This window comes from Vigna umbellata, chromosome 1 (assembly GCF_029865625.1).
Source record: "Vigna umbellata cultivar VRB3 chromosome 1, Vumbellata_1.0, whole genome shotgun sequence".
NCBI classification, from domain to species: domain Eukaryota; kingdom Viridiplantae; phylum Streptophyta; class Magnoliopsida; order Fabales; family Fabaceae; genus Vigna; species Vigna umbellata.
The window spans coordinates 12,521,714-12,536,043 of NC_142165.1; the positions used below are offsets into that span (position 1 = coordinate 12,521,714).

At 32.3% G+C, this 14,330-nt stretch overlaps 3 protein-coding genes across 3 annotated transcripts; 2 read left to right on the forward strand and 1 right to left on the reverse strand.

Annotated features, from left to right (window-relative positions):
- Nucleotides 1-1,799: 1,799 nt before the first annotated feature.
- LOC124832898 (AT-hook motif nuclear-localized protein 16) lies at nt 1,800-3,067 on the forward strand. Its single transcript, XM_047307225.2, has one exon. The coding sequence runs from the start codon at nt 2,077-2,079 to the stop codon at nt 2,821-2,823; it is 747 nt and encodes a 248-aa protein (XP_047163181.2). The 5' UTR covers nt 1,800-2,076; the 3' UTR covers nt 2,824-3,067.
- A 129-nt stretch (nt 3,068-3,196) lies between these two features.
- LOC124832897 (pentatricopeptide repeat-containing protein At2g42920, chloroplastic-like) lies at nt 3,197-5,314 on the reverse strand. The gene has a single exon (XM_047307224.2). The coding sequence runs from the start codon at nt 5,215-5,217 to the stop codon at nt 3,619-3,621; it is 1,599 nt and encodes a 532-aa protein (XP_047163180.2). The 5' UTR covers nt 5,218-5,314; the 3' UTR covers nt 3,197-3,618.
- A 3,167-nt stretch (nt 5,315-8,481) lies between these two features.
- On the forward strand, nt 8,482-12,105 carry LOC124832891 (uncharacterized). Its single transcript, XM_047307217.2, has 4 exons — nt 8,482-8,936; nt 9,972-10,475; nt 11,367-11,397; nt 11,555-12,105. Exons 1-4 carry the CDS (start codon nt 8,876-8,878, stop codon nt 11,727-11,729), a joined length of 771 nt encoding a protein of 256 aa, XP_047163173.1. The 5' UTR covers nt 8,482-8,875; the 3' UTR covers nt 11,730-12,105.
- Nucleotides 12,106-14,330: the final 2,225 nt, after the last annotated feature.

Here is a 14,330-nt window from a genome sequence, read left to right on the forward strand (position 1 = left end):
ATCCAATTTATTACTATTTACTACGTGACTAAAACAGGATTTAGCTAAGAACTCCAAGTATTCTATTCATTCTTTTTTTTTTCAAAAATGGGCCTGGACTTATATGGTTGAAAATATTGACTTATATTTATACAAGTGAAAATGATAAGGAAAGGTAGATCAAACAAGGTTATTATTGATCGAGAACTATCTTTTAATTCAATAGAAGAAGAACTTTGGAAGGAATTCTTAAAATTTAAAAAATTTATGACAAGGTGAATTACTGAAAACTTAAAAGAACAATTTTTTTTTAAACTCTTGTTCCATGAAACTTGGAACTCAAAGGGAAGATCTAAGGCTTGGAACACACTTGCAAAATAGGTTTTAGCTTTTAAAAGATATTTTGTAAAGTTTTATTTGTTTTTCCAAACTATTTGGACAAGGAGTTCGTGTATGCAATAATTAAATTTTCACGTCTGTTACATACCCAATGTTTTTGGATCTTCTTTTGTGATACTTAGATTATAAATCATAGATAAATGTAAACACTTTTATAGTTATTATATCAACCAAATTTATTAAGAGAGGATTTTCTTGTCTTAAGACACAAGTTATTATTAAAGATTAAAATCTAACGGATCTTTATTAGTTTATTAATATGATATATTAGATTGTGACGTCTCTATTTTTTTTCTATGATTTTTTTATGCTAAGAAATCAAGTTCAGAAACGATATTGAATATCCCAAATTTTGAAATTTTCTTCAATTATGAGAAAATTCTATGCGTAAATAATCTCTCTTGTCAACTCTTTGGTGATTGGAAACCTGAAACAGGAAAATAATTTCTAAAAGTTGTTATAGTGGAATGAGAAAGCCGATACCCATGTATGCTTTAAATATAAGTTATTAGAAAAATATTTTTAAGGAAACTTTTTATTATATCTTTATTTGTTTCCAATTTTTTTCATTACCTTATTCTAAAACGTGTTTGAAAATAATTGCTTTTATTTCACATTTAACTTTTCATGCTACTAAAAAAAACATATTATAATATTCTACTGAAGTATTTATTGCTAGCTAAGGTGTTCATATTGCTCCACAACTTCAAAGGGCAAAAACTCATCAATGTTAAACAATAAAAAGGGCTATTATAGATTCATATGAAAAAATATTTCACAGACCTGGAAAACTCGAGTCGAGTGTTAGATTTTAGATATTGTCCTTTGCTGAACATTAAAATATACATCGATGTTAATATATTTTAAAACATAAAATCAATGTCTATTAATTTAATTTACATTAAAAGAACAGTAAAAGAAATTCCAAATTTGAAAGTCTCTTATTTTTTTGACATTTTGTTTACATTTCATCATATCGTATTTCAGTATCACCTAACAGGGTAATTACAGAGACAATCTAGAACCATACATTCATGTCAACTAAAAAAAATCTACAGAGTGAACAACTTTGACATCATAAAACGATGTTTGGCACCCTTTGCTTATGGAACGCTGCAGTTTGAGTTTATTATTATTTTATATTTATAAGTTACTTCAACTAATTATCGTATCAAAATTTGTAATTTAATAAACTAATTTTACAACTTATAACTATCCAATGCTACGCATATATCAGCTATTATCTAGCGACTAGTTTTTGGAGTAATTTTTGTCAGATATATTTTAAAAACAGACTATACTTGCAAGCTTCCAACCATGCTTCTAGTGTTCTGCTACGTAACAGAAAAAGTGTAGAGAGTTTGATAAAGAAAAAGCACAGTCATATGCGAGAAAGATGGTGTAGGTGGGTAAGATTGAGAAGTAAAGTGTAATAATTATATATATGGCAAGATATATCTGTTGAGGAAGGCAATTGACATGAGCCAAGTTAGTCAGAATTAGGCAGAGTAATGCATAAAACAACAATTTTTTGTTGGTTGGTATTACTTAACTCCTTCCTACAAAACAATCATTCTTTTGGGGTCCTATAAAATTTATTCTCATAATTCCACTACTTAAGCTTTTCTATGAAGCAGAAGAGAGCGATTTCCTCTTTGTTATTTCACATTTGCCTCAAAGTGTCCTCTGTTTGGTGAAATGGATAGAAAGCAAGAACAAGACAAGGGGAACTCAAACATGTCTGGCATTGATGTCACTGTAATAACTCCAAAAGTCCCAAAAGCAGTTTCACCTGTTTCTTCTGCAGCAGAGGGGGACACCTTAAGGCGGCCACGTGGACGGCCAGCCGGCTCAAAAAACAAGCCTAAACCACCAATAATTGTCACCAGAGAAAGTGCCAATGCACTGAAGGCTCATGCCATGGAAGTGAGTTCAGGCTGTGATGTGAATGAATGTTTATTGAACTTTGCAAGGAGAAAGCAACGTGGCCTTTATATACTCAATGGAACAGGCTGTGTAACAAATGTAACACTGCGCCAACCAGGGTCATCTGGTGCCATTGTGACCCTTCATGGTAGGTTTGAGATTCTGTCCCTGCTGGGGTCAATCCTTCCCCCACCAGCCCCTCCAGGGATCACAGGCCTCACAATTTACTTGGCAGGTGCTCAAGGGCAAGTTGTGGGAGGTGCTGTGGTTGGTGCTTTGATTGCTTCAGGCCCTCTTGTAATCATGGCTGCATCATTCATGCATGCTACTTTCGATCGTCTGCCTTTGGAAGATGATGAACTCTCTGCTGCAATGCAGAATCAGCATTACCAAAATGGACGCACCCACCATCTTGACATCTCTGACTTGTATGCAATGCCACAGAACCTGCTCATGAATGGTACAATGCCCCAAGAGATATACTCTTGGGCACCAGGGCGGAACTTGTCAAAAACCTGAAACCTACCACACTCTTGGTCAGTTGTTGTCTTACATCCATACAATGCACCGTAGTGTAGGTATTATATTTTCAGGATCTTGTACAAGCAAGGGGTCTTCTAAGCTTGATGGTGCTTAACAAGATCATATGCTTAATGCTTCTTCTACTGTTTAACAATACAATTATTTTAGCAGATTAGTGAGTGTTATGATTTTCAATACAATAAGATCTACTTTTCAGAGTTAATACTTTTTACTGCTGAATTTGGTTTCAGAACTTCGAAGCAAAAACATGCATGAAGCACAGAAATTAAGATTTGCAAGTCTAGCAGGTTCAAACCCCCATCACCAACGGAAAAAAAAATTACTTTAGATACCACTAGACTAAACCAGGTAACAGTAAAAGTTGAATAAGTATTAATACTGAATAACTTTCCTTTTTCTGGAGACCTAAAATAAGGATTCGGATCACCTTATGCTTAGGTCAGCGTTGCAGACAGACCTATATTCAAATTTGTACAAGTACTAACAGACACCGGTATTCTAATTGCTGAAGAAAAAACAAATCACTATTGTAATCAAAATAACCAAATATGACTGGAATAATTTGGGAAGACATAGTATAACAATAATGAAATATAGGCACTTTTTTCCCCTGATCAAACTATAAATCCCCGGGTATTGACAAGCAAACTGGATGTTCGGTTCGATTGTGAGATTCTCATACATTGTATTGTAACTCTTCTTTGCATCAAAGCTATTTCCTTGCATACAGCTTGGTTTTTAAATTTCACAAATTCATCACTTCGGAGATATTCAATCTTGAAGTGCAAAACCAGAGTTATTCAGTAGAGAGTAAATTTCTCGAACTTTGGGGTGTAGGCTTCCCCCTGCCAAGAACTCATGAACCTCTCCATGTAGTTCTATTGAACTGCATCCGGGTTCCTTCTCTACTAATCTTTCCTTCATCAAAATTCTGTGCTCCAATGCCTCTTCAAATTGGTTGGATGCAGCCTGAACATTGGACATAAGTAAATAGCCACTGGCTTCCCTCGGATTTAACTCAAAAACTCTTTGTGCAGCTCGTTTTGCAATTTCTACATTCCCATGCTTCCTACAAGATGAAAGCAAAGATCCCCATATAATAAAATCTGCCTCTATAGAGATACCCTTTATTAGTTCTTCTGCTTCTTCTAGGAGCGCAGCATGACCAAGCACTTCGACCATGCAAGTGTAGTGTTTTATTGATGGCTCAATCTCATACTTATCGATCATGAGGGTAAAATAGTCCCTTGCTTTTTCTACTGCTCCTAGATATTTGCAAGCAGTTAAAACACCAACGAAACTGACACAGTCTGGCTTTAAATTTGAGGATTCAAGCTTAGAGAAGTACTCGATGGCTTCTCTCTCGTGACCATTCATGGCTAGTCCTATTATGATGGAGTTCCAACACGATAATCCTCTTGTGGGTGATGCCTCAAACACTTCAATAGCCTTTTCAATAGATCCACACTTGCAGTACATGTCAATTATTGCAGTGAGAACAATGACATTCAACTCAAAATTACACCTCCTTATATAATCATGAACCCATTCCCCATGTCGAAGTGCTCCCAAATGAGCACAAGCACTTAACAAGCTCACCATTGTAAATTCACTAGGCTCAACCCTTTCTTCCTGCATCTTGCGGAAAAGCTCCAATGCCTCCATTAGCCTCCCATTCCTTACATATCCACTAATCATACAATTCCAAGTAACTGCTGTTCTTGTAGGCATATTATCAAACAGCCTCCTAGATTTATCAACTTCCCCACACTTAGCAAGCCCCATAATCATCGAATTGCAAGCTACCACGTCAAGTTCCAAAAGTTCATCAAACACTCTTCTAGCCTCACTCATCAGCCCACTATTAGCATACATGTGCAAGATAGTATTACTAATAAATTGGTCTTTTTCAAGACCCAATTTTACAACCCTTCCATGAAGCTGAGCTCCATCATGGCCAGCACCCAATTGAGCATAAGCCTTGAAAACAGAAGGGTAAGTGAGCCGTTGGGGTTCAACAGAAGAATACAACATATCAACAAAAAGAGAAATTGCAAACTGAGGGGTCGGGCTCCGAGAGAAGCCTCTGATGATTGTGTTCCAACAATAAAGATTTGGGTTTGGAATCCTGGTGAAGACCAAGTAAGCATAATTGATGTCACCATATGAAGAGGCACAGAAAGTGAGAACACGGCTTGCAGCAATGTGGTCAAGAGCAAGGCCAGTTTTGATGATGTGGGGGTGTATCTTTTGGAGGTCTTTCATGTTGAAGCATTGGTTTTGGAGCATGGTGAGGCATGGGTGGTCAGAGATGAAGTTTGCTATGGAGGGTGACGATGACGGTGGAAGTGCAGAACACAGAGTTGACATTGTGTGGTCACCACCACACTCTGAAACAGAAGAAGATGATGATGACGATGACACGGACCAATGTTTATCGGTATACACCTTAATTTCTACAAAAAGATAATGTAATTAACTATTCATAATTAAATTAACAATCAAAATGTATCAATTAAAATAAAAATTGAGAAAAAAAAAATGCTAACATTACCGTTACTGAGACACCGTGTCAGAAGAACATGAGAAATATCTGCAAGGGCTCCATCAAATAATATATGTGCGCAGATTTTCTCAGATTCATAACAAAGTGTTTCTTTTGGGTGAGCAAGAGATAGTAGCATAATTCTTTAATCTATTAGACCAATCCATATCAGTAGACCTTCAATGACTATAATGTTATTTTAAGTTAATTCAAATTCTGTAAAGAGAAATATATTTGTTTTTTATTCTTAAAAATAATTTCCTTTAAATTTAAAAAGAATTCACACTTTTATCGTTATTTATAAAAACCAAAACTATATATACTATATTTCCTTAAATGAAAAAAAAATTATATATTAGAAACCAAAACAATATTATCTTATTTACGAAAGCTAATAAAAACATATCTAGTCTTTCATGAAGAATTTATTTGAAACAACGTTAAAAGCATCTTCATTATTCAATGGGTTAAATATGTTTTTAGTTCCTAAACTATTGGCCGTTTCTGGTTTTCGTCCCTAAGGTACAATTTGGTCCTCATTCTTTAGAAAAACTTTCGTTTTAGTCCTCAAAATTTTGTTTTTAGTCCTCGTTTTAGTCCTCAAAACGTTCGTTTTTTCGACTAAAACGAACGTTTTTTAAAGATTGAGGACTAAATTGTACCTTACTTTGGAAGAGGGACGAAAACCAGAAACGGTCAATAACGGTCAATAGTTTAGGGACTAAAAACATATTTAACCCTTATTCAATAAGAACACATCCATTAGAGTTGCTAATTTGAACTTTGTACAACTAAATAAAAAATATGATAGGATGATAATGGATGGAATAGGACGGGTTTTTGTATCTTATACTCATTTAAAAAAAATCATTTTCATATCCAACTTGAACTCAATTCCGATGTGTTATATATATATATATATATATATATATATATATATATATATTTTGATATCTAAAGGACGTATTTTTATTTTCTTCAATATTAAATATTTGAAAAAAAATTATAATTATATATATTTCAAATTAAAATATCAATAAAATTTTGAAGAACCAAAATATTTATTAAATTTTCAAACATTAATGAAACAAAGTTGTTGATCAAATTTAAAAATATACTTAAAAAGTTAAAAAAAACAAATACTTAAATTTAAAAATATCTTAAATGTCCTTTTTCTCTCATTTTTTAAATTTTAATGAAATCATTTTTACATACATACTAATGAAAATTAAAATACACCGCACACAAAAAAACAAAAAATAAACTAATAATAATTAAAATTTAACACGAATTCTTTATTTTTGAGCTTTAATATATGTTGAAAGATAATAAACAAGACTCATAAAATGACATTAAATTATTATATTATAATAAATAATTTTTTTATACAAGTATAGTGATATAATTACATTCATAATAATGAATTAGAAAATAAAATAATTATATAAAGAATAAACAAAAAATAAAAATATTAAAAAAAAATTAAATATGTGTCTTATAAACAATATACATAATTAGATAAAATAAACAAATATATAATTAAAAATATGACAAAATGAAAAATATGTTAGAAATATAAGAAAACATTTTTTGACTACCTATTCAGATAATAAAAATTATTTTAACAAACTAAAAGTAGTTTTCAAATAAAATAAACAATAAAAAAATAAAGAATATTTTTTTATATTACTTAATAAATGAAAAGATGTTAAAATATATATACACGTATGTTTTTACTATATTATTTTATAAATTATAGATATTTTAATAATTTAAATGAAGACGAAAAGATTAGTACGAGATGATAGTAAATATATATATATTCTCCCCCAAATTTTTATACCCAATTAAAAAGATAGAGTATTATCCATAAATGAAGTTAGAATAATATTGACATGATAAGTTTATTTGTCTTTTAGTTGATCATGTCCCTTCAACTAACTTTAACATTGCAACCCAATTTAATGCCATAATTTGTGTTAAAGTAGCTTAACAAACTATGGTTGCGATGTTGTGTGAACAAAGTCTGGCGGCATAGGGCATCCTCCATGCTAACTTTTTAGGCCATTTTGTCAAATCACTTTGATTTCCACCCACATCAACGTCTATAACTTCTCCGTCCTGTAATCTGATTTAAAAAAATAGGGTTAAGTGCTTATTTCATTCTCATGTTAACACGTAAATTTTTGTTTAATATTCGGTTTTAAAAATAAAAACATTAGGTCCCGATTTTATGAAAAGTGTATGAATAAGGTCCTGTCTGTTAAGTTGACAGCAACAATGTTAAGTCCATGCTGATGTGGCCGTACTTTTTCTCTTATCTTTTCTGCTGTCTAGCTTTTTCTATCTTTTGTTCATTTTTTTCTTTGATGATTTATTGAACTTGTTCTTTCTTTGTGGACCTTATTCATATATTTTTCATAACATAGGGATCCAATGTCTTCATTTTTAAAATTAGGTACTAAACAAAAATTCACCTCTTAAAATGGAGACGAAGTAAACATTTAAGCCTAAAAAAATATATCTATTTCATTGTGGTAAAATTAACAAATATTGCAAATAACGTTGGCTAAGTTTGTGTCACACAACTAATTTGTAGTGGGAATTCAGTGACTGAGACAGAAATAGTTTTCACTTGAAGAAAGTTTTAGACTTTTATGGTGATGGACTAACATGGGACATGGGTTGGGCTGCAACATCATGCCCACCGTTCTTTACAACAAATATGGAATCAGTTAAAGCACAAAATGATGAAAAAAAAGCTGATAGTACAATCAAATGGCAGTAATAATAAGTTATACACTTTCCCTCCTCCACGTAGAACTCACACTCAAACAACAACCTTCGTTGCAAACAAAAACATCACAACTCAAACCAATCCTTTTCTTAATTTTCCCTTCATGCAGGAACACAGTGTCAAGACAAGAGAGAAAAGCAAAATGCAAATTACAAAATAAACCACTACCAATATTGTCAGATTTTATATTCTGATGAGAATAAAGGAGAAAAAGATTAGTATAAGAAGAAGAAGGATTAGAATAAGTGATACACAACAGTAAAAAAGAGTAGAATAGAAAAAGAGAAAGCCACATAAGCCCCATCATTACAATCATCACTTACAAACCCACAAACATAGTCTATTCCAAACAATTCTTCCTTTACTTCGTTTTCAACCTTCTTCTTCTTCTCCACCTTTTTTCTCCTTCTCTTAACTCTCTCCCTCACCAAACACACCCTCTTTTCTTTCTTAAATCCACTCCTTTGTCTCTAACAACCACACATACTCTTCCACTATTATATATACTTTTACTTGCATCATTAGCCCACACAACAAACATTTTCCCTTTTTACTTCTACAGACCATTTACCATCTTTCATCATATCTTCCTTTCTCTTTCATTCGTTCAAAGGAACAACTGCTATAACTGGGGAGCTACATTGGCGAGCAGGTGCTAGAGAAGAAGCTGAACAGTAAAATCAAATATGCAAAGAACTGTGTTTTACTGTGCAATATCTCTCCTGCTGTGTCAATTACTCTGTTCAGGTAATCAATCCCCTTTATCTGGTTTGTTCTATAGTTCTTCTGTCTTCTCTCTCATTCTGTTTTTGGTTAAGCTTTGATGGTTCTATTCGAAAATGTAGCTCGGTTGCTTCCGTTTTAAGATATTGTTTCTTGCTTCTCACTGTCTTTGGCTCTCATTTTCGTTCTGTTTTCAATTTCTTATTCTTTATCTTTTGCACTATGCTGTGCTTTTCTCTTTAATATTCTTTTGGACCCCTTGAACATGTTTTGAATTCTGAAACCACAAAGCACTTTTCTTTCTCTCAAGTTTGGTATTTCTATTGCTTTATTCTCTTCTTGTTTTTCAGTTCAACCAGTATCAGTATGGATATACATGTTGACTGATTCGGTGCAGATCACTTTTTCTCCTTGATTACTCCATCCTGGCTTCTTTCTGTTGGAATCTAGTTCACTAATTCAGTTTCCAACTTTTCTGTGGATAATAATTTCCCTGGATCAAAATATTGTCTCTTGTATTATTCCATTAAATGCCTGTTCCAGCAATTATAGAGCCACGCACACCATAGAAAAATTTAAACGAGTCCTTTTCTTGCTCATTTTTTTCTGGGATTTCACACAGGACAGTTGCATCCAACCTTTCTCCCGTTCCACCGTTTCTTGGAAAGATACAAAGGGCCCAACTGCATTGACTTCTGTGTGCCTCTCTGTACATAGGATACCCTACCTGTCCTTAACTGCCCACATAGATGCCCTATTCCAAGTTGTTGCCTTTTGAATTAACAGAGAGATTTAAGGGCCTAAATATAACCACTGGCTTGTTTGAATAAAAAATTCCACAACTTTTCTGATGAATAGCATGACAGACAGGTTTGTTTTCCATACTGGGTAAATAAATGCATTGGCCTTATAGGCAAAATTTGAATCCAGCTATACTTTTTTGCTCCTCAAACAGAAAAGGCTTAAACTGATTTCAAATGTATGTTTGATTTCTGTGTTCACATGCTTTAGACAAAGTAGTACAGAACAAAAGTAACTCGATTGTCATTTCAAACACAGGTTCAAGTAGGACAGTGAAGGAAGTACCTGGACATGTGAATGTACTAGGACATGACCAAGGGAAACAAGAATTCACTGTCTCAATTTCTACAGTTCAGAGGGATATTACCACTCCCATTCCTACCATTCCCAACTTAATTCCCACCAACCCTACCGTTTCAACATCTCCATTCCTCAATCCCAATTCAAATCCAGACACTGTCTCTCCACCCTCCACATTCCCTTTTACCACGCCAACCACCGTGAATTCCCCGTTGTCTTCAGGTGCAAGCTGGTGCATTGCTAGCCCAACTGCCTCACAAACTACCTTGCAAGTTGCATTGGACTATGCCTGTGGCTATGGTGGTGCTGATTGCTCTGCAATTCAACCTGGTGGAAGCTGCTACAACCCAAATTCCATCAGAGACCATGCTTCTTATGCCTTCAATAAGTACTATCAAAAGAATCCTGTTCCAAATAGCTGCAATTTTGGTGGAACTGCTGTCATCATTAGCACTAACCCAAGTAAGCCTTTTTGCTGCTATGACTCTCCTTGTGAATCTTTTCAATCATGTTACATGCATTTTAATTTTAAAACAAGTCCTGAGGTATGGCCAAGCTGTTGGGTAAATTAAAAGTTGAAATAAAAATTACCCTTGAATATATTTTGTTTCCAACATAAAAAGGTGAACTTTACAGGTAAATGATAGTATTATTATAGAAGGAAAGGAGACCAGAAAGTTTGTAGATGAAGTGTTTGCCAAATTGATTCACAGACATGTAGGATTGTAGGGTCGGTCACTTAGGTTGGTAATCAGGCACATCCCTGTTCATGATTTTCGGTTTCATTTTGAACAGACTAGAAAAAGAAGAAACTTATTTTATTGGTTCTTTCAATAGATTGTAGACTGTGACTTCAGGTTGGGGATGCATGAGCTAAAACCATTTGAGTGATGCAAAAGTCAAGCTTTTTTTCAACTTTTTTCGAAGCAGCTTCTTCAAAGCCTCCTTTATGTATTGTCACAAAGATTTATTGTTTCATTAAATGTGCATAAACAACTGTTATAAAAAAAACATAAGCTAAGTATTGCTGTTTATCACAATTTTTTCATTAAATGTGCATATTCAACTGTGAATTCAAAATGAAGTAACATCATGTTTTGGACAAAGTACATGAACTAATTGGCTAGGAAAAATGATTATTTTTAATCATATTTAACCAATTATAGATTTATTATAATCACTCCCACCTCTCACGTATCCACCTTGCAACACCTTCATCTAGTACTGCACAAATCATGTACATTTAAAGATGATGGACATTTTTTGTTTTATTTCCAGCGCACAACACGCTATAAACCTCAGTATTATTTGGTTGTTGAGAACATTTGATGAATGCATTTACTTGTTTTGCAGGTACTGGGGCATGTCAATATCCATTCACTAGGTGGCCCTTCCTTGCTCACATATAATTATATATACTTTCATTTATTTATTCTTTTTAGTATGCAGATATAGTTTCATTTGTTATTCATTATGTTGCTAGCACAGTTGGAAGAGAAAATATTATCATACAGTTACTAACTTGGTGTTTGAAACTGCAGCACTAGTACATCAGTGTTGAACACAACAAACTCAAACGGAGCAAACGTGTTTGGTTCAGTGCCAGTGCCCACAAACCCCTCTACCTCTGCTGCATCATCTGACACATTAAATAGCTTTGCAGATATTTGTGTCATTCTGTGGATAGTTTCATCTTTGGAAAGAAATTATCTCTAAAATGGTTGGGAGTTGGATGTACTGCTGCTCTGAGCAAACAAATTTTGCCCTTTTACAGGCTTTTTGGGAGACACAAAAAGCAAATAGTAGCTGCATGGCCATCAACAGCGCATAAATGGTAGAAAAACATGGTACAGAGAAAAGGCAACTTAAGATGATGGACATTTGTAGAGATATACATTTCTTGCTGTACATACTTTTTTATTTAACTTTCTGTGTTGTTCACATTTCTCTGTTGAACTGTTAGAATTAAGAAGAAAAAAAAAAACATATCTTTGAAGTTGGCTTATCTGTTTAATCTTATAGATCAGGATCAGATTTTGCTGTCAAAAACTCAAAAGTCTTATCTACACAGTGACACAGTCAAAGACAAACATTTTTCTGGTATGTTTTCTTTACAGATAAATTAGAAACTTGAAAAGCAAAGAGTAATGATTACGTATATATAAAATATCAGCATGACAGAACAATTTGGACAACTAAAATAGCTTTGTTTTTTTCCTTAATGGATTGTTTTACACAGATTGATTAAACAGTGTGCATAGTGGAGGGTGTGAACTTTGGTTCTGACCATAGGAATTTGTTCACATGCCATGTACTGATATCCCAGAAGGCATAGGTCCCCTACTCATAGTGTTTGTGGCATACAACTTTGTAGCCATAACAATAATTAAAATTGATGCTTGTGGATGAGTTTGGTGAATTCCCACAAATTGAACTGCATGCAGAGAAGGAAGAGGATAAACAGTGCAATGCCATATTCTAACCACTGCAGTGGTTAACTTTTTCAGTCACTACACAAAACAACCAACAACCCTCTTTACCTTCACGAGTAGTGACCTGAACAACCACCTTCTAGAAACACATGTCAATGACCATCTATGTCATTTGCAGAGGGGAAAAAATTAAAATAAGATTATGTTTAGAGTATATATAAATATATTAAGTTAAATATACTTCTTATCGGTGTAGTATATTTGAAAATAGTTATTATAAAAAAAATTAAATTCATGGTGTATTATAATTTCACGTCCAAGCTAGGTTTAAATATTGATTAGAAATGGAGTAGACTTTAGAATTATCAATTCGCCCTCCCTTTTTTGCCGCGAAATAATTATTATTGTGCTTTTCTTTTATATTTAGAAATTAAATTTTACATTCATAAACACCTCTCTCAAAATAAGAATAAAAAATGTTATAATAAAATACATGTCCTGCTTTTAGTTATCTTGTATAATCAATATATTTTTTTAATAATTACATTAATTAACAAACATCTCAACTTTATCGTACACAAATACATTTACAATTTTTTCTAAAAGTTTAAACTTCACAAGAAAAAAGACCAAATATATATATAGATTCGTTAATTGAGATTAATGTGTCACTATATTGTGAATATTTAGACGGTTTGAAAGCTTGTTTTTAACTAGTCATTCGTCGTAGTTGTTCATTCGCTAAAATTTGAAAGTTACTTGAAAAAGTCACTCCAATATCAAAGTCAATAAAAATTTAATAGTTCTAGCAGTTAATATATTAAATGTTATTATCTACCTTATTACCTCAAACTTATATTTATATATCTTATAATATATTTCGGATTAGCAATAATTTAATTACGATCCACCTAATAATAATCATTCTTTAACGTAAGTTGACGGTGTAATTGTTATATAAAATGACCATTCGGTTTGATGACAATTATATATATATATATATATATATATATATATATATATATATATATATATATATATATATATAACTTCAAGAAATGAAATAAATAAAACATGAATATGTAATTATATTTTATCTTTTTAACTTATTTATTTTGAAAAGGTCTCTATGCAAGATCATCACCCCTTATGACATCATCGTTACAATTGATAAACAAAAGAGTTATATAAAATAAAATAAGCTAGTATTCTAAACAATATTTCAAATGTTCTAATGGATAATTTTAATTTGTTTATTAAATAATATCTATAAAAAAATTAAGTGCTTAATTTTCAATCCATTAGTTACTTTTAATGTCATAAGTTATTGACATCACAAATCATGTCGCTACAACAAAGTTACGTAGAAACTCAATTTAGTTATGTGATAGTAAATCTGAAATCCTATGATTTTCTCTATATTATCATTTTTTCTCATTGGAGACTAAGTCACATAAAACTCCTTCATCTAATTACGTCCATACAATTCTTTGAAAAGTTATTCAATTTGAAAAGTAGTTTTCTGATCAAAACAAATACATGCTTTGATTGAGACACCAGTAATATCAAATTACAAATTTGATCTTCAACAAATGATCTCAATTTAATTAAAAAGTTATTTATATTATTTATCGCAAAGAAAAAAATTATCTGAATTTTCCAAATACAGAGAGTTACAAAAATTAACTGTATGAGTTGAATTTAATGCGTGTAGTAGTTGCAGTATGGTTAATACTATTATATGACAAATACATGCGTTTAAAAACACCTTAGTTTTTTTTAAAATATGCAAGAAAGTTATTATTATATAATAAATTAATAATATAGCAGTAACTTAAAAATTGTTGTAAAAAAAATCACTGCTCTAAAACTCTTAAAATTTAGA